The sequence below is a fragment of the Sander vitreus genome, chromosome 21 (genome assembly GCF_031162955.1).
Source record: "Sander vitreus isolate 19-12246 chromosome 21, sanVit1, whole genome shotgun sequence".
NCBI classification, from domain to species: Eukaryota; Metazoa; Chordata; class Actinopteri; order Perciformes; family Percidae; genus Sander; species Sander vitreus.
In genome coordinates, this window is record NC_135875.1 from 9773563 (window position 1) to 9792089 (window position 18527).

An 18527-nucleotide genomic window follows, 5' to 3' on the forward strand; every position below is an offset into this window, starting at 1 on the left:
TAGACAATATTAAACTGCACAAAGAAGCTTTTGTTCTCAAATTCCTGCAGCAGTTCAGCTAGTATTGCCTCTGCTTTAATTTAATATCTATTTATTTTACTCCATTGTATGGGTTTTATTGAGGTTGCGCCTGCTTTATCGCCCCGATCTCAACCAGAAGTGAAGGTCAGGAGAGGCAGAGTTCCTCTGTTTATTGGCTTCCATTGAGCCCATATGAGCTGATTTGGCTATCTGCTCTTGATATTAAGCTCTTTCATGGTATTTTGTGCTACCCGGATATTGTTTATCACCACAATGAGATATTCCGTGTGTATTTACTGCTGAATTAAATATTCTTCATCACTTTTGTAATATCCTTTCTGTAGGCTCATGCAGGATGTGAGAATCCTGCTAGATGTGCAAGCAAATCCTTATGTATACCATCTATGAGCTCAGGGGAAAACGCACAACATACAGTATATTTCATCAGTGTCCTCCCATATGCTATGCAATGTAAAATCTTATTATTTTCAGCCAACTCCAGGATAAACTTCTCTACATTATTGTGATAGGTCTGCTCTTTGTGCTCTTAAAGGGTTACCTGTGAATACTAATTGTATTCCTTAATTTCCCCTTCATCTTGCACTGCTGTATTATAAAATGAATCATAACACTTAGAATGAAATGGATTATTATATATAATACAACTATATCTATATACTACTGTATATAATGTTATGTATGAAATATGTTATATTCCATGGTGATTTATGGCAAACAGAAATCCCAAACCAACAGGGATTGACAAAATGTAGGGTTATAAATAGGGTTGGATTTTGATTTCTAAATGTTTGGTGTTTGCTCACTGTAGTTTTGTTGAATGCACTTCATATTGTGGTAGACAGTACTATCTGTTAGTTATTCTGAAAGTTGTGGCTATTTTTTTTTAATATTTGCTTGGATCACAATTAATTCCATTTTCGCTCAGTTATTAGCACAGGTGGGAAATAACTAGCTAGTATCTTCTCCAGTATAAGTACAATTTAAGGTACTGGTATAAGCATATGTTGACATTTTGGGACATTTTTTCTCAATACTCAGAGTATGCAGACTATGCAGAATATGGGCTTAACATGTAACATGCCATTAACTTAAACCCTAAAATGACTATTAAGCTGTACGTTGCAGGCTGTAATCTAAAGTGTTACCAAAAAGTATTGTTTCTCCAACTGTCTACTTTTAATTCACTCTCCCAAAAACTGTTGCCACAAGCTGAGGTTCAAAGTTGAAACAGCAGTTAAGAAACAGTGTCACCACAGTCCATTCAGTAGTGTTATGCACTTCTGATCATATCCCCTGATCTTACTTAGAAATTGTTGAGGTTCAAAAGTCAGTTTTTTTTCTGAGGTCTATAATTCCATGACAATTGGCAAACTCCATTTGCTGATGAAAATCATGTGCTATGATTAAAAGCTTCAGAACAGCTACTAAATGGACCTCATAGTGGGATTGTTTTCTCAGCTGGAGATACAAGGTTTTCATCAGACAGCAAGACTACTTCATCACAGTGAGTACTTTTGATACTTGAGTACATTCTACTGCAAATACATTTTTACATTTAGGCCTACTTAAATACAAAATTCACTGTATGCATTTCACATGTAGCTATACTTGTACTTGTAGAGTATTTTTCCACTGTGGTGTTGTGTATTTCTTCCACCACTGCTTGTCTAGCATATTCTCAGTCCAAAGCATCACCCGAACATCACATGCAAATAACAGGAATCGTTCCCTAAATGCATCACGCAAACACTGCAGGACCAGAGCCCGTCTTATTAGACATTCTCTGGCAGGAGTGAGTGATGTGCTCTGACGTCATGTCCCTTTGGACGTAATATGATGCTGCAGGTGGTGCACGTGGTCTGTTGTTTACTTCTTCCAGGAACACTGGAAGTGCTGCTGGAGAGGAGGGGGAGAGGGGGCTCGGTGAAATTGTGAAACAGCTTTCCTGGATAGAGTTAGGTTGCTCAGCATTTGGAAAGAGAACCGTAGACCGACATTAACGCCAGGAAAATCTCGAGCTGAATTCCCTAATTTTCCCGTATTGAACGGCTCTTTAAACAGCGCGAGACTTCATCAGTATGTATTTTTTTGTTTAAGAGCTCGTGCCAGTCTTGTCTTTTGCTCTTTGTTCTCTCCACAGGCTTCTCAGGTTCAGGTTCAAGCGTTCAAGTGTCGTCAACAAAGCTGTAAAGCCTGAATGTAGCAGTTAGCATGCTTTCAGGATGCACAACAATACTAAAGCAATGGGGATAGTGTTTTACACTGGATTTGTTTAGTTTAACATGTTGGGTTTGGTTCGAAACAGCATGTTTAATATAGTCTAAACACCATGTTGACATATTTGACAGTATTGCAGTATGTAACTGGGGGAAGAGAAACATCTGACGCTCTGTGCGTATGTATTTCCTTCAGTAGGAAGCTGCTGGCAGTTAAATGTATATCTGTTCTTTTTTTCAGATAGAGAATAGAATGCCTCAGCTTGGACGCCTGTTTTCTCAGTTTCATCTCAGCTCCAAAGCTTCAGAAAGTTCTCAAGGCAAGAGCCCAAATCAGACAGCAACACTACCTGACTTTATACAACATGTCAGGTCAGTATTGTGCAAATTTAAAGCTGCACACAGATAATAAGCCTATCACCTAACTCTGCAGTTCCCCTTATTGTCTCTCTTGTGTTTTAGTATCTTTCAGCTTATTATTCTGGTTTTAGAGCTGCCACTTTACCGTCTTGTTATCATAAACCTTCCTGTTTTCCCTGATAAATTCTGATAAACCTGCTTTAAACTACCTGCCCAGCACCAAACAGCAGACAGACAAAGTTTGTTACTAGCTGGTGAACATAGTGGAGCATTTAGCAGCTAAAAGCCAGATATTTCTCTTAGGAGTTGGTGGAGACTAAAACAGAGCTAAAAGGATAGTGACTACTGGACTTACATCATGGGATGGGCAGAACCACTACTCCAAATGAATGCTAATGTTGCTTTGTATCTGCTGGACATGCTAACACGTTTGCTGTAAGAACTTTATAATACGATAATATGTCAATGTTGTGTTCCTAGCTTGTTCCACTTCCCCCAAGTGGCCAACATAAAATCAATGAATGCAGCTTCAGAAGTGTTCTTTTGCACAAAATAACTTATTTTCTATTCTTTTCTTTGTTTCTATGTTCTTTCACTGTAGGAAACTCACCGGGATGAGAAAGGAAGATATTTACTGCAATCTGCGTATCCCCGACCAGTTTCAGACCGCCAAAGATGACATCAACATTGTTATCCTCACAGGTTGGTATTTAGAATAAAAACTAATTTAATAAGAAAGCTGCGCAATAAATAAATATAATGCTGATTTTGTGCTATAGGATTTAATATCATCTAAACATTATTTTTCGTGATATTGAAATATATCTAAAATGTTGTTTTTCCCGCAGGTCTTTAAGTCTGAGTTACATTAAAGTGAGCAGTGAATCGTTTTACTAGACCCTTTTCCAGCAGACATATTGTCTTGTCAGGGAAGGAAAAGCACAGGTGTTACTAATTACAATAACGATTGCTCTGTTCTGTTAAAATGTACCATGTAAGCCATGGCAGTGAGCCAGCATGCACAACACCAGCATGCCCAAACTAAAGCAGCTAAATCGAATTCAGCCATTCTTAATTTTATTATTTCCTACTGTGACATTTGAAAATGTCTTCATTGCTACGGTGATATAAAATTACATATACTGTCATGGAAGATTTAAGATAAGAAAAACTTAAAATAAGATAAGAAAAACGTATTGTCCGTCACAAGTGAAAGAAATTTGTCTTTGACAGGGCAGGCTCAAATGACATAAAATACATATAAGAACATAAAGATACATATAGGAACTGTGTAACAATATTGACTTTACAAACGTGCAAAATGCAAAAACAGTGCAGGAAGAAGCCTGAATGGAGCTATTTGATGTTGTCTATGTATCGCTGTTCAGTGTAGTGATGGCAGTGGGAATGAAGGATTTTTATCCATTTTGCCTTGAGGCTTTAGGGTAAGAATTAGCTACCGTATATGTGGGATTACACTATTGTTCTGTACATTTTCAATTATGTTTTCTTCTTTTTACCAAGGCCAGGGGATCTTCTGCATAGATGTAAAACCATGGAGAGGCACAGTTTCCGCTCAAAACCAGAACTGGCATGTGCAAGTGAAGGAAGCGGACCAAAACGTTGCCAATACCTGCATTGAGCAGATTGAAGATCCCCTCAAAGCTATCAAGGTAAAAACAGACACATTTAGCTGAAATGTTGAAATACCACCATGGAAACCTAAATGTCAAACTGTCTGGCACACTTGTGTCCAAGGTCCAATCAATTGTCCAGGACATTGTTTTCATCCGAAACTCCAGCCGGGTTAAGAGATTCTGAGTCACCATAACAATTTATATGGAAATTTAAAACACTACAACAGGGCTTCCTAAACTTCCCAAGTGGTTGCTCTTCATTTGAAAGGCCATAATTATGTTCAGAGGGGGGGGGGGCGAAACCAGGCAGGTGCCTAAACACAGCTGTCACCTTATGTGCCTGGGTCTGTTAGGAGTCATTCATTTCCATCTCTATAGATGCTCAATTGGGACTGGGAGCTTGACAGAAGAGTCTGATGGCAAACACATACTGCATTATTTAAACAGTTCTGCTTGAATTGCAAGTATTAACTTCATTAATGTACACAAAGCAGACAGCTCGACTCTCTGTGCCAATTTAAGGTTGTATAATTTCCTAAAGTGGGTCCTTTTTAGAAATTGAAAAGTGGACATATGCATTTGTGTGTTTATTGGGTCATTATATAACTGTTTAATACAAAGGCGTCCTGTGTGAATGTTAGCACATTCTGACAAATTAATCTTTTCTGGATATAGACTCTTAATGCTAAAACAATCAGCTGATTAATTGATTAGTGTATCAACAGGAAATTTATGAAGAACAAGTCTGATAATTCAGTGTCTTTGTTGGTTGGGTAGTTGGACAAAACAAGATACAGTGTTTGAAGACATTGCTTTGGGCTCTAGGTACCAAAACAATACTTTTTCTACTAACTTTGCTTTAAATAATACAAACACATTCAAGTACCAGCTTTTAATTTAACAAAAGAATCCAAACTGTCTGAGACAACACTGTCTGATCAAAGAAAAAATAAACAAGACTTCTTCTTGATGCTACAGACATATTTTGTTCAGTACCAAAAAAGTATTGATTAGTGTTAGTACTGATGGAATTTTCCTGACATTTTATAGACTAAATGATTAATCTGAAACTAATTATCATTAGTTGCATCCCAAAATTCTTCTCCTCTAGACCAAGACGGCTAACTTATGTGGCCATTTAAAGAGGAGTGGAGTGTCTGTGCGCCAAAGCCTCTTCTTCCCCAGAGTTATCTTCCTCTCTCAAAACTGCGAGCTGGATGAGGAGCTGAGGAAGAGGAGGGAGCTGGTCTCCCACAGCCAGATAGACGGCTTCCTCAGATCTTTCAGGGAGGGCTACATGGCCTGGATATCGGATGCACTGACTCCATCCTGGCTCTCCGGTGAGCAGCTCTTTAAAAGATGAACATTAATACTCAAAGGGATTCAATGGATGTTTTAATACTGAAGAAATCTGCTCAATCAGACTGCTTGTTTCAAAAACTAGTTAGTAGTTAGTATAGACAAGTGACACAACATGTTTTCAATACTAATCCCTGTGTTTAAAACATTCAATTGTCAGTGTTTTATTTTATTTTTTATTCTAGTGCAGTGCTCTGTCTTATACTGTCTCATTTCATGATAATGAAAACTGAATAAGTTTTGGCAACAAGGCGCTGACCATAAATTAATAATAATAAATTGATCCTGTTGACTCTCTAAAAAAAATAAAATAATAAAATGTCCCAAAAAATTCTCTAAAACAAACCAAAAAATCTTACTGACCTTGCAAATGTTTTCACTTGTTTTAAGATAGTCAGACTTTTAGCAACTTGACTTGACATGTTTGACAGTGTAATGAATTCCACAACAGAATATGATTAAATAAGCAGGCTTCTGACAGGAATGCTACCAGGTCAACTCTTTTTTTTATTTGTTTTTTTCTTTGTCCCGCAGGTCATCTGTCGTACAGGCAGATGGAGTCCGTGCGGGAGGTCCTGAGGAGGGTGGGGACGTGGGATCTGGTGCGGCTGCACTGTGGCGAGCAGCTGAAAGGAGACTTCCAGGGCTGCCAGTACATCGCTCTCGACCGACAGGAGACAGACACTCTCGAGTTTACCAGAGTCCAGACCTTGTCAACCGATTCGCTGTGGGCCCTGCTGGGACACGCTCCTCAGGTCAGTCCACTCTGATGAGCTGCCAGGACCAGAGGTACAATCTGGAAATGAGAGTTGAATGCTGTGTCAACGGCTCCAAATAATAATGTAGAGCAAAAAGCCCAACATGAACCAGAAGACCAGCAGGTGGCAGTAGTACTTTATGACCGTCTCACTCCGTTTTCTGTTTTTGTTCTGGGAACTGGAAAAACACAGGGTTGATTTGGGCTGAGGATTGCAGAACATCAGAGCAATTGTACAGTTATTTGAAAACCATTAGGTCCATATTTAATTAAAACATATCAGGAAATTACTGTATACACATCAGAGTAAGTGATTAAAAAATAATTCTGCTCAAGATTCATTCAATTAAAGAAAATCTCCAGAGTTTTTTACTGCACCACAGAGAGATGATTTATAATTATAATTCCAGCTGGTCCTTTTGCTAGATTTGGCAATCTAGAAAAAGAGAAAAAACTCTTTTAAAAACATGTTTTACTCTAGTGTGCTCTCTCAGATAATTTCCAATGAACACTCCTAGTGTTAATTACTGCTTTATCGCCTCAGTTTTTTATTGAGGTAAGTCACTCTGCTTCTGGCTGCGAGGTACTCATTAGCTCACTTGATTGAATCAAGGCAATTGCATATGAATAAGTATCATTTGAGCTTATTCACATTCTCAGACTGGTTTATGTTTGTTTATGTCATTGCCAGATAAGGATTTGGCTGATTAGTTACATGTTGTCTCTCCAGGTGGCATGAAAGGAAATCTTAACTGTCAATATGGCGATGAATGTAAAGGTTGCAGTGGTTCTGAGTGAATATAATATTTACACAAAATGCTGTTGTTTTTGGTGACATCTTTTACCTGAAATCATTCACAAACAGCGGCTCTGCTTGTTAGAGAAATTAGTTGAATAAAGTAATTGTGAAACAGACAAAGGTCAGAGCTCTTAATAAGGTCCAGTGAGTGAGTACCCTGGTCAGCATCCATTACAGATTTCACACCCACCCTCAGCACCCAAACACAGCCTGGGCTTTCCTTACAGACCCCTCCCTCCCCCACCCCAAACATCCAGACTGTATGCACTCTCCCCTCTCGCCTCCAGCTGCTGTGTATTTGATACATGACCCAACAATCATTAGACAGTCTCCAGCGGGCCCTTTTCTAGCCCAAGGGGACACACACAGCAACAACAAAATATATTATTTTCAAAGAAATATTTGTAAATGGAGGCAGTGTGAGACGAACCCTCTCCTCATTTTTCACAGAGAAATGTGACTTGGAGAATATATGGTACATTTTTGATTAAGGTATCTGTGTTATCCCACTTAGCATGTTCAAATGCAATAGACAAGGGTTTATATTTGTTTCCAATTACAGTATCAGATCCCAAGCATTCAGCTGCATTAACCACCAGAAAAAATAGATTTTGCTATTTGATTTGTACTGTAAACTTCAACATTTGCTCCTCTGGACTCCATGACTGTGTCACCCACCCAGAAAAAGATCTTTGCTCATGTGCAGCAGCTGCGAGGGGAAGCATTGGGGGTGGCAAAGAAACTTGATAGCTCCCCCAGGCGTATTTTCAGAGCCCAGAAATAATGCATGCTTTTGATTTGTTACTTGTAAACACACAGGATAGAAGATCTGCGATATGACCCACAGTCTCAATCAGGCATCTGTTTGGTTGTAAGAAGTGGCACCAGATGCATCCACAAAGCCACCGTGGAGGCACTAGGTGTGTTTTCTGTGGGCTCAGTCAATTACTCTGCGGAGAATGGGATGTCTACATGTCCCCAAAGTGGAGAATGATTGAGTAGAGTGGCTGTAATTTATTAATTATGGTCTATATTCTTAGACCACGGTTCTGGCTTCATTCAATTTGTATGGATTGAGGGGTAATTACTGTGTGTGTGTGTGTGTGTGTGTGTGTGTGTGTGTGTGTGTGTGTGTGTGTGTGTGTGTGTGTGTGTGTGTGTGTGTGTGTGTGTGTGTGTGTGTGTGTGTGTGTGTGTGTGTGTGTGTGGGGCTATTCATGTCATAGTTTAAAGTGCAGGTTACTTATGCTGTTCATCTTCACGTTGTCTCCTATTCTGATTCTGTTTATATAATCCAATTTATTCGGGAGGAGTAGAAATGGAGCCCCCGTGTTTGAAATTAAGTCTCCTTACTCACAGTCAGCATATAGAGTGTCTACTAATTGCATAGCTGAGAAACAACAGTTGAGTTCCTACGACTGTAACTTGACTACTCCACCCTGTCAGCTGATTAATAGAAGAAAAGCCACCAGGCGAAAGGCTGCAAATTCACCGCCAACATCTCGGCTAACAAATAATCAGATCTCGGTTACCGTAGATACATCCTGTCTTTCTGACTGGCTACAGATTCCACACAGATGTAGCTTGTTAATTTAACTCAACGATGACATTCCTCTCTGTTTGGCCATCTCCCAGGCTGCACGTGTCACACGCCTGTAATAGACAGTCTGGTGTGCCCGCTGCTTAGCACAGAAAATGCAGAGAAGGGAGACCTCAACCGCTTTGTGGTGATAATGAATGGAGGCACACAAAAGGCTAGGAGCTGGCCATTTATAAAGCCTGGAAATTCTGCTGCCTAAATAGATAACATTAGCAACCACTGCAGCTTTTTGGTCTTTTTATGTAGAGAAAAAAAGTATTTAGCCATTAAAAGAAAATATATGCAGTAGCCATTATTATTGATTATAAAGCATTTATAATAATCATTCACATATATGGCAGAATCCTATGTATGCTGTATAAAATGAAATGTACTTAACAAAACAATCCTATGAGAACATGGTAGTGCCTGTAATTTTTCTGAAAGCCTGTGTACTTGTGAGTGGAGGCTTTCGGACCACAGAAACAACACAGGTGTGTATTTTCAGTTACCAGCTGCAAACCAAGAAAAAGGTACTTAACAATTGTTTCACAGAAAGTGCAATTAACCAGATTGTGTGTCACATAGAGTTTGATGTTCATCAGTTTCATCAAGTAACTAACTAAACTTGGTGGAAGGATTAAAATAAAGATAGAAAATAATTCTTAAGAATTTCCCAGATGGAAAGATCTCTTCGTTGCATTTTCCAACAAAAATGAAAATTGTGGGGGGAATTACCAGGATGTTCAGATTTCTGTAATTGCAGCATCGCTCTCGAAAGGAAACTAGAATTGGAAATAATTTGCACCAGAGTGTGTGTAGGAAGCTACAGAGGAAAGCTAACCATGCAATTACACATGAGAAGGGTGCTGCAGAATCACAAGTGTCTGTAATGAACTAGTGAAGACACCAGCACTTACACGGTGGAAGGCACTGATAAAAGCTGCCTTGTAATAGCGTGTGATTAAACTTGGTAAAAATCTATTTTTTCACTCGAGCACTAAGCCACTGTGAAGAGTCCCGTGGAGAGATTCTGCATCTGTCAATTTGAAGATGACTCAATGTGTTTCCTCCAAATTCATCACCCAGCATGTAATACCAGTCATGTTTGAGGGCTCTTCAAGCGCTCTTTTGTTAATTTAGTTAAACATCAACCAGTAGAGTTCATGTTTTACACATTCCTACTCAACACAGGTGGAGATTGAGTTTCAGTAAATTTGAATACATGTTTAAAATAAAGCTCCAAGCCATTAATATTCATTACAAAATAATTTCTTTGAATGTGGAATGAGCTGTGGTTGGCAATTCTATCTGTGATCCGCAGAAATACTGTATGTTTACACTGTTATATTGTATACTGCATGCATTATTCCCTATTATGCAAAGATCTACAAGACAAAGAGGCCTTACTCATACCATGATATTTAAGTGAATATTTGTATTAGTGTACTGTTTTTATTTTATTTTTTATATATTTTTGGTGCAACAACAGTGGTAGTTTAAAGTCAAGTTCAAATTTGTTTCTCCCCATTTTCCCATTCATCCACCCACCCCCCTCCCAAATGTCCAACTATTAGTGTACTGTTTATCAAGATAATAAATTATCTCAAATATATCATCCTTTTAAAGCAAAAATACCAAATTATATATATATATATATATATATATATATATATATATATATATATATATATATATATATATATAACTAAATATCTTTTACTGTTATTCGGATAAAAGAAGCCATTTGACCACATCACTTTGTGCTCTGGGACACTGTGATTGGCATTTTTCTGTATTGTATATACAAAATGAGGAACTAGGAAAATAATAGGCAGATTAATCGGTAATGAAAATGACCGTTTGTAATGATATGATCATATCGTATTAATACGCACCCACTGAAACTCATTAAACGATATTTAATTATTGCCCAGACCTTTGCACTGGTATTATTTAATAAGACCATATCAACTTCATACGAGATTTTTCCTTTTAATGATTTTCTGAAAACATCCAATTTAGCATCAAATGCTGGATTTAGTATCTAACGGACACTTTTCTTTAGTCACTGGCTAAGATGTTGATTCTAACTCGGGAAGCTCAGCTATTTGTTTTGGGGATTCAGGATATTACTGTGATCTCCACAGTATAGATGTGATCAATAGGGATTCATGAATAATGAAGAGGCCGTGTGGAGAAGAGACACTTAATTACAGTTTCAAAAGCCATTCTCGTTAATTGAGGAGAATAAAGGTGGTGAAGTGGACGGCAACGTTAGAATTTTGTATCTGTGAGTTTCTTTTCTTTTTTTATTATACAGAAAAAACCCTCAGTGAAAGCTAAAAAAAACACCCAGCTGGTAATTGCCAAGATCTCACTGTTTTCTCAAATGGGATGCTTTTCTGTTTGACATTTAATATCCTAGTTTATGTCGTGTGCTCAGTCCATTTCCTCTGACCACCTGTGAGCAGACTATCGTTCTTTTAATGTGTAGGCTAATATTCTGCATATCCAGACAGTGTGTGGCCGCTGTGTGCAGCAGATACAGTATGTAATTGACAGCCCTGCCATATGTTACAATTATGTGAAATTATGGATAAACTAGTTAACAGACACTTTGGCCCATTGTCTGTTGTTTTGATAATCACCCTTAATAACGGACAGCATCAATATGGTCTTTAAACCTGATTTGGGAGTTAATGGAGTCAGATGGGGGCAGTCAGTGTATGCTCTGGGGGTAATGCTGTTAGAGATGTTCGTAAAGAGCAAATTAAATCAGTCATAGATTGTGCCCTCTCAAGTCAGCCAGACAACCAGACCCATTGAGGAGAAAAAGGAGGGGGATTCATATTTAAACCTCTCGCAGAAAATGCACTAATGCGGATGGAAATAAAGTCAGAGCTGGATCAATGGATGTAAATGGTTATTGTCGAGAGTCTAATGGCTTCCTGTTAGCACAGGTTGGTTGGAAGCAGAGACGTTGCTATTTGGAATTTAACCAGCCATGTTTTGCATTCATGACTTTATACAAATGTAGTTATGGACGTAGACGGTAATGTCACTAAACCAAAGTTTAGGCATCTACTATAAATAGATGGTCCACATCTAAAGTTCAATTATGATGCTTGAGTATTTCATGCAGTATTGAATCTTCAAACAAGAAGTTATTGGACTGATACCATTGCGAGGATTTTTTTTTTTTTTCTTGAAGGCTTTAGTCGATAAATGGATTAGTTGGTCACCAGAAAATGAGTTGAGAATGAGAGAGAAAAACAGATTTGTAATCAACAACGTTTTTTTTTATGAAGGAAAATTAAAACATCTACTGGTTCCAGATTCTCAATCGTGAGGATTTGCTGCTTCAATCTTATATCATTGTAAAATTTACTTTTGAACTCTTGGTTGGTCGAAACAACCAGTTTAATGAAAATATGCATTTTTCTTTTTACTATTTGCAGACATCTTATTCACTAAAAATATGATCAGTTAATTGAAAACATTATCTACAGAGTAAGTGATAATAGAACAGCCTCTCCTTATTTTAGCAGGTAGGGGTGCAGATTTGTTCTTTACATTGGTTTATCAGTTATACATTTTAAGTCAGTCATACATTATATCGAATTGAAAAAAAGAAAAACAATCTATCTTGAATTGCATCCCCAATTTGAAGACTCATTGAATCGCTGATAATCTAGCAATTCACACTCCTCTCAGCAGGTTGTTAATTTATTCACCCAGTGAGCCAAACCACACAGTGTTTACCTAATTGCCTTGTTGAATCCACCCGAAATGACAGGTAACCACTTTTGGTCTGATTCCATCACATTTGGCTCGTCGACAAAGACGTTTGCTGCGCCAGAGGTGTGTTACTCAGTGTTCCTCCCAATCTGTGTCTGGAGAGACACGGCGTGGAACAAAGAGCCCGCCGTCTGAGGCTGGTGTGGCGTTACGCTCACTCAGAGTTCACCTGAAACACTGCACCCATGGCTCCAGGTAACAGCCCCCACTGACTCATACCCCACTGGGATTCTTTGACTTTATCAGGGGAAGAATCTGAACTTTGTGAATGACAATACATGCAGGTGGTGACACGTCCCTACCCAACTACACAGTTCCTCATTCACGTTTGTCAGACCTGTCAGACCTTTAATCACAAATAATTGTATTTATACTTAATCTACAGTGTGTAGTCACAATGCAAAGTGCATGATGCAGGTTTGTTAATTTTATTTTTCTAAGTTAAAAGAAGTGATTTTGGATTTCTCAATCACCGTTACACCAAACTGGCTAAGAATAAACATATCTACAGGTAGAAGATAAGGAAACCAGTGAGATTGCTATCGGCTGTTTCTAAGGAGATGTTATAATGAGCTGTCGTCTTGAGTTTAAGAGGGTAAAAGGTGAACAGCGTACCAGAGGCAGGATTTATGACTATTAGCAGACGGTAAATAAGAAGACGGCGTTTGTCTCGTTGAAATGTGAGGAGTGATGTCATTCACACCACTGCTCCGACGCAGAAAGTGAGAGGCGGATCAGGGGTAGACACAGTTAGGTGAGCTCTTAGCCCTTTGTGTGACACCCAACCTTAGCCCAAAGGGTCCTGTCCTCGCCATTAAGTGTTACACAGATATATTCAGGCCTGTCTGTGCTTGAAATAGTAATGATTCTCGTCGCTTGTCGACTATTCACAAACAAAAGTGAGACATTATCTATTAAATATTGGCTGTTTGAGGGGTGTGCAGCTGCTACATTTAGGTGTAGGATGCAGGTTGCACTTTGAATAACATTGCTTTTTTAATGTCAGCAGCTCCTTTGCACTTTGTTCTTCTACCCTCATTTAGATACAGTATCTTTGTTACCATCAGACAATTGCCTCAAGTGGCTGAGGGTAACATGCAGTGACAGTTCCTGTACCTGTCACACCGTCTCTGCTGAACAACACCTTGCGGGCAGTTTGTCTAGACCAAGCAGAACTCTCCTCTTTGAGTTTATGCCAAAGACAGCTGCATACTCTCCTTCCCCTTCCTGTATGTGGCAAAACACAGTCAATGTAGCAGTTAATCAAACCTGTTTCATTTCAAATCATACAGTATTTCTCTGTAGCTTTTCTCATTGGTAAATGTGGACTGTTTTAATGTTATGTTTTCAAGTCTCTTTGGCTGTGAAGCATAAAGCATTTTATTTTTTGGTTCAAACATCTTACCTGTGAGCCATATAAGTAAGTTTAGTTTTTACTGTGTGTTCAGGGGGGATTTGTTGGTATAGCATATGTCCATTTAATGATTCTCTGTCATCTTGAAAAAGGAAAAAAAAAAATTGGTAAAGCCTTGGAAAAAAACAAACCTATATTTTAGTTCTCATACCGTTTTCCAATAACTGGTTTCCAGATTGTTGAAGACAAGTTATGACGAGAAGTTATTTACACATTTGTGCAAACTGTAACTTATAAACTACTGAGTGTTTAGTGCAATTGCAACCAAATAAGATGTCATATGCTCATATCAACTCAAAAGTAATCCTGCAATTTGATTGCATTGTACCTTTTGGATGATGCTACAGAAATAGGATACATTTAAATTGCTTTAATTAAAAATGTTCACAATGTATCCCCATACAAGATTTATGTATTCACCAAAGATACCATGGTCTGCAATCAGCCAATCTGGATCTGTCCAAATTTTCTTTAATTAAAATAACGTTTAGAGAATTGTGCAGCCGTAATGGAGGTAAATGCTCTTTGGATGCTTTCCCACATAGGTAGTATGTGTGTTTCATAGCCTGTCATGCTGCTCGTGCTATATGAAGTTGAAAGTTTTTCTACTTGTGTCCTGGTTTGAATATGATGCAGAAACAGTATTTTGTGTTCAAAGTACTCAACTTTAAATGAGATAATTGCTGATTACCAACTATTACGTTTGTTTAAACATTTGTTAGAATAATTCCTCTCTGATGTCTTTTTGTTGGTTTACGCGCCTCTCTGCCACCAGCTGTCATAAAGCTATTTTTTCATGCATCCCAAATTAACAGACACTCATTCTGAAGTGTCTGATGCTATTGTAATACAAGCCATGTGGCACTCGGCCAAGGCTGCAATATAAGATACAATTGTTCCGTTTCTTTTCTCTCTGTCTCCCTGTTTTAATGCACAGTAATAAGTACGTAAATGGTGGGAAAATGTGTGTCTGAAATCGCAGTGGCCTTTGTGGCAGATAATTAGGTTAGCACCAAGAGTGTGCAGGTGTTGAGGGTGTGCTGTGTGCTCGTGTTGTGTTATCGACTTGCTCATATTCGTAGGCTGTCAGGGGTGTCGCACTTCCCATCAGCCCCAAAGCTCACCAACCTCTTCACTATTAAAATGATCACTTTCAATAGCAGACAAAGGAAAGAGGGAAAATATCTAGTGCAGGGTATTCTCCCCACCTCTAATGCTTATCTGCCTTTTGATGTCGGCGTAATAAAAGGCCTATTGGGCTTCCACAATGACCTGCAGAATGGACAAGGGCCGATATACTGGGCTCTGACTGTCACTACCATTAACTAAAAGGCCCAGACATTATGGAGAGCCGGGGATGAAAGAACATGGAAAAAAAAAAATTATAATAGAAAAATTGCCTAATGCTAAAGTGAAAGAAAATGGAACTGTGAAAAGGCACTGTAATATTCTGTTATCACCTGTAAATGCAGCCAAACAAGAGCTGCAGCGAGGCATTCTTTGTGAAATGGATGTGGTTCAATTACCTGCATGTCTAAATCTAGTTAAGGCTTCCATTGTCAGGCTCAAACATAACAGGCAGTTTTGATGTAGTGTTAAAGCGTATTATGCCCTACAACCTACATAAAATCAAGAGCGGTATGACTCCATTCAAGATGTAGAGGGGAATTAAAAATGCTCACAGTGACAACGAGGTTAATTTAATATTTATTCTGTTTCACACTGCCGTTTGGATCACTCTTTCAAAAGAGATGCACAGTTTTTTAGCGGGATTGTAGAAAATATTACAGTATTTTTTTATTTTGTTTTTGAAGCCCCTTTTCAGTGATTGACTAATTGGTTCCTAAGGAGAATCGTCATGCAAGTATTATCTTCCAATAAAAGGAGAAGTGATTTGTTTTACCATGTATTTGGCTATATGTACATTTGGCCAAGTTGAGAACTACAGACATGTTCAACCCCCCCAAATAAGCATGGTATATCTGAAAAATCTGAAAATGAATCAGCAACTGTTTTGGAAATCGTTTCCAAAACAGAAAATCAGTCAAAAATCAAAATCAGTTGATATTGAGAAAATAATCTGCACATTAATTGATAATGAAATAAGTTGCAGCCCTAAAGCATACATTTGGTGATTTACAGGTAAAAAGATGCATCTAGGTTCGAACCAGGCTACATTTGTTAAAAAAATTCATTTCAAGGACTACATTTCAATGAAAAGTTTGCTGCTTCAAATTGACATTTAGTCATTTAAATGTAAATTAATCAGCATTAATATGTAACCAAGATGTGTTTTCAAAACATTTACTTTTCAACCAAATTTAGCCCTGTTTTGCTGAGGATTCCCAGCCATCTTTTACCTGCAAATCATCAAATCTATACTTCAAAATGGACCTCGAGTTTGACAGACATTTTAATTTGACCCATTATTAAACCCAGTCCCACTTCCAACAAGCCAGAATCAATACGTGTATACTGGTTCTTCACTCTACGAGCCCAGAGACTAAGCAGCAGCTTGTGCATGTAGAGTTTAAATGTGAAAGTCATGAGCGTCTGCTTAGCTCGAGGCAGAGGTTAGGGGGTCTCAGTCAGGGTCATTACCCCAGCAAAAGCCCCCAATATCCAAGAACAGCACCACCTTGTTTGTTAGCCACTTCTGAATAAACTCACTTTACAACCTTCATTTTCCGTATTTCCTGTTTACTTCTCTCTGTCTTATACTCTTTAGGTAACAGTTCGAATGTACAAGCGTGGATCTCAGGGCTGGCTGGGTAAATCCCTGAACGCCACCACAACTATCCCCTCCAACACCTCTGTGATCTTCAGGATCAGCGGGGAGGAAGCAGATGCCAAAATACCAGCAAACTCCATTCACAGCATCACACTCAGCAACTGACCAGTGTGTATCAGTCAATAAAGGGAATAGCTGTCACAACATGCCGCTGTGGGAAAGAGGACGCATGCAGATGCATCAAAGAAAACCTCTTAATTTAGCTCAAATCAAGTCATGTTTTTACTGAGTGCCTTTTACTATGCAGTGTTTGTATTTTGTTATATTGTACTAAAAACACAAGTTCTGAATGTCTTTAAGTGAGAATTTATTGTAAAAAAGGAAAAAAAAAAAAGGCCAATTTCCCCTAACCTCAGTGGCAATATTATGTCAATGAAGATGGTTTCAGACAATTAGCCTGATTAACTTTCTCTTGTTTTGAATTTCTAGGGCTGGCCCACACTTTACACTAGCCATTAATTAATCATTATGCTAGCTGATTGTGTCACATCAGTTCAGGATTGAAGTGTTTAATGTGTTAATTGGGGCAGTTAAAAACTGGTGGCCTCTAGCGCGATGAGGGCCGAGCACGTTACTGCCTCTGTGGGTTTAATCGGCAGTGATTTACGGTCTGTTTAGACGGTGTAACTGTTAGGTGCTTTATTAATATGCTCCACCGCACAGAGGAGACGATAACATATTCAAGAGCGCACAGGCGCAGCCACCAGCACCATTCATAACTGTGTCTGAGTCACTTTCCATCAGTTATTAGGCTTACTCAGCTGCGCTAACAGCTAGCAATTGTATTTACTGTGCCTGGTTGTGGCCAAAATGAAGTTATTTCCATCAAGATATCAGTGCCTTTAGCTAATGCAATAGAAGGAGCTCTCTGTGTTGATGGTATCTCTTTGCATGGCATCTCTCTACCTGAAACATCATTACACTGTACTCAAGCTCCTCACTTTTTTTTAAATGTCTGTTTACTGTTTTACCTGAGGGACAGATTGTACAAACAGCACTGTGTTGTTTGCATTTGTACGTGCACATTTTTTAGACTCTGGTTCTATTTCTGATCTTGGCCAACATTTGCTTGAATTTACTAGTGTTCTGGTGAATGTATTGTCTTTGCATATTTAAACTAAAGTACTAAATAGTGTCCTCAGGAACTGTTTTCTCCACAGGACTTGACAAACAATATTGACAATATCAAGACGATATGGGATGAGAAGGATTTAGAGAAATTACTATTCTGAGTGGTGGGTGCATGCAGGGTAATATAAATGTTTTGCTCATTTCATTTTAAAACTTCAAGCACTTTCAGTATCAACTTGATTGTTAACCATACTCTTTAGTTGATTGATTTAAGCATAGTTGTTTTATTCATTGGTGTGTGTGTGTGTGTGTGTGTGTGTGTGTGTGTGTGTGTGTGTGTGTGTGTGTGTGTGTGTGTGTGTGTGTGTGTGTGTGTGTGTGTGTGTGTGTGTGTGTGTGTGTGTGTTTTAGTCATGGAATCCTTCAAGTGTTTTTATGTATTTGTACTATCTGGTGTCATAATAAAAATATTTGATTATGTATATGCTTCTTATTCAAAGTCACCACTGGGCCACAAGGTTTCTTCAAAGCTTCATTTGGGAGATGGAGGGCATCCAATCAACCGCTCACTCTGCTCTTTGAAAGCATGCAGCCCGTCTCCAGCACGGTAAAAGACTGGATATTAGGAATGGATGACTGGCCACGGGGACAAAGCAAGCTCTGTTGGGCAGTGTGGTGGCAAGAGGGAGGGGAAGCTGAGC

At 38.6% G+C, this 18527-nt stretch overlaps 1 protein-coding gene across 1 annotated transcript; it reads left to right on the forward strand.

Moving 5' to 3' along the window:
* The first annotated feature begins 1912 nt into the window (after positions 1-1912).
* Positions 1913-18306, forward strand: LOC144536337 (uncharacterized). Its single transcript, XM_078279421.1, has 7 exons — positions 1913-2118; positions 2500-2630; positions 3220-3320; positions 4143-4291; positions 5367-5595; positions 6149-6369; positions 16693-18306. The coding sequence occupies exons 2-7, from the start codon at positions 2512-2514 to the stop codon at positions 16858-16860; spliced, it is 987 nt and encodes a 328-aa protein (XP_078135547.1). The 5' UTR covers positions 1913-2118; positions 2500-2511; the 3' UTR covers positions 16861-18306.
* The last annotated feature ends 221 nt before the right edge of the window (positions 18307-18527 follow it).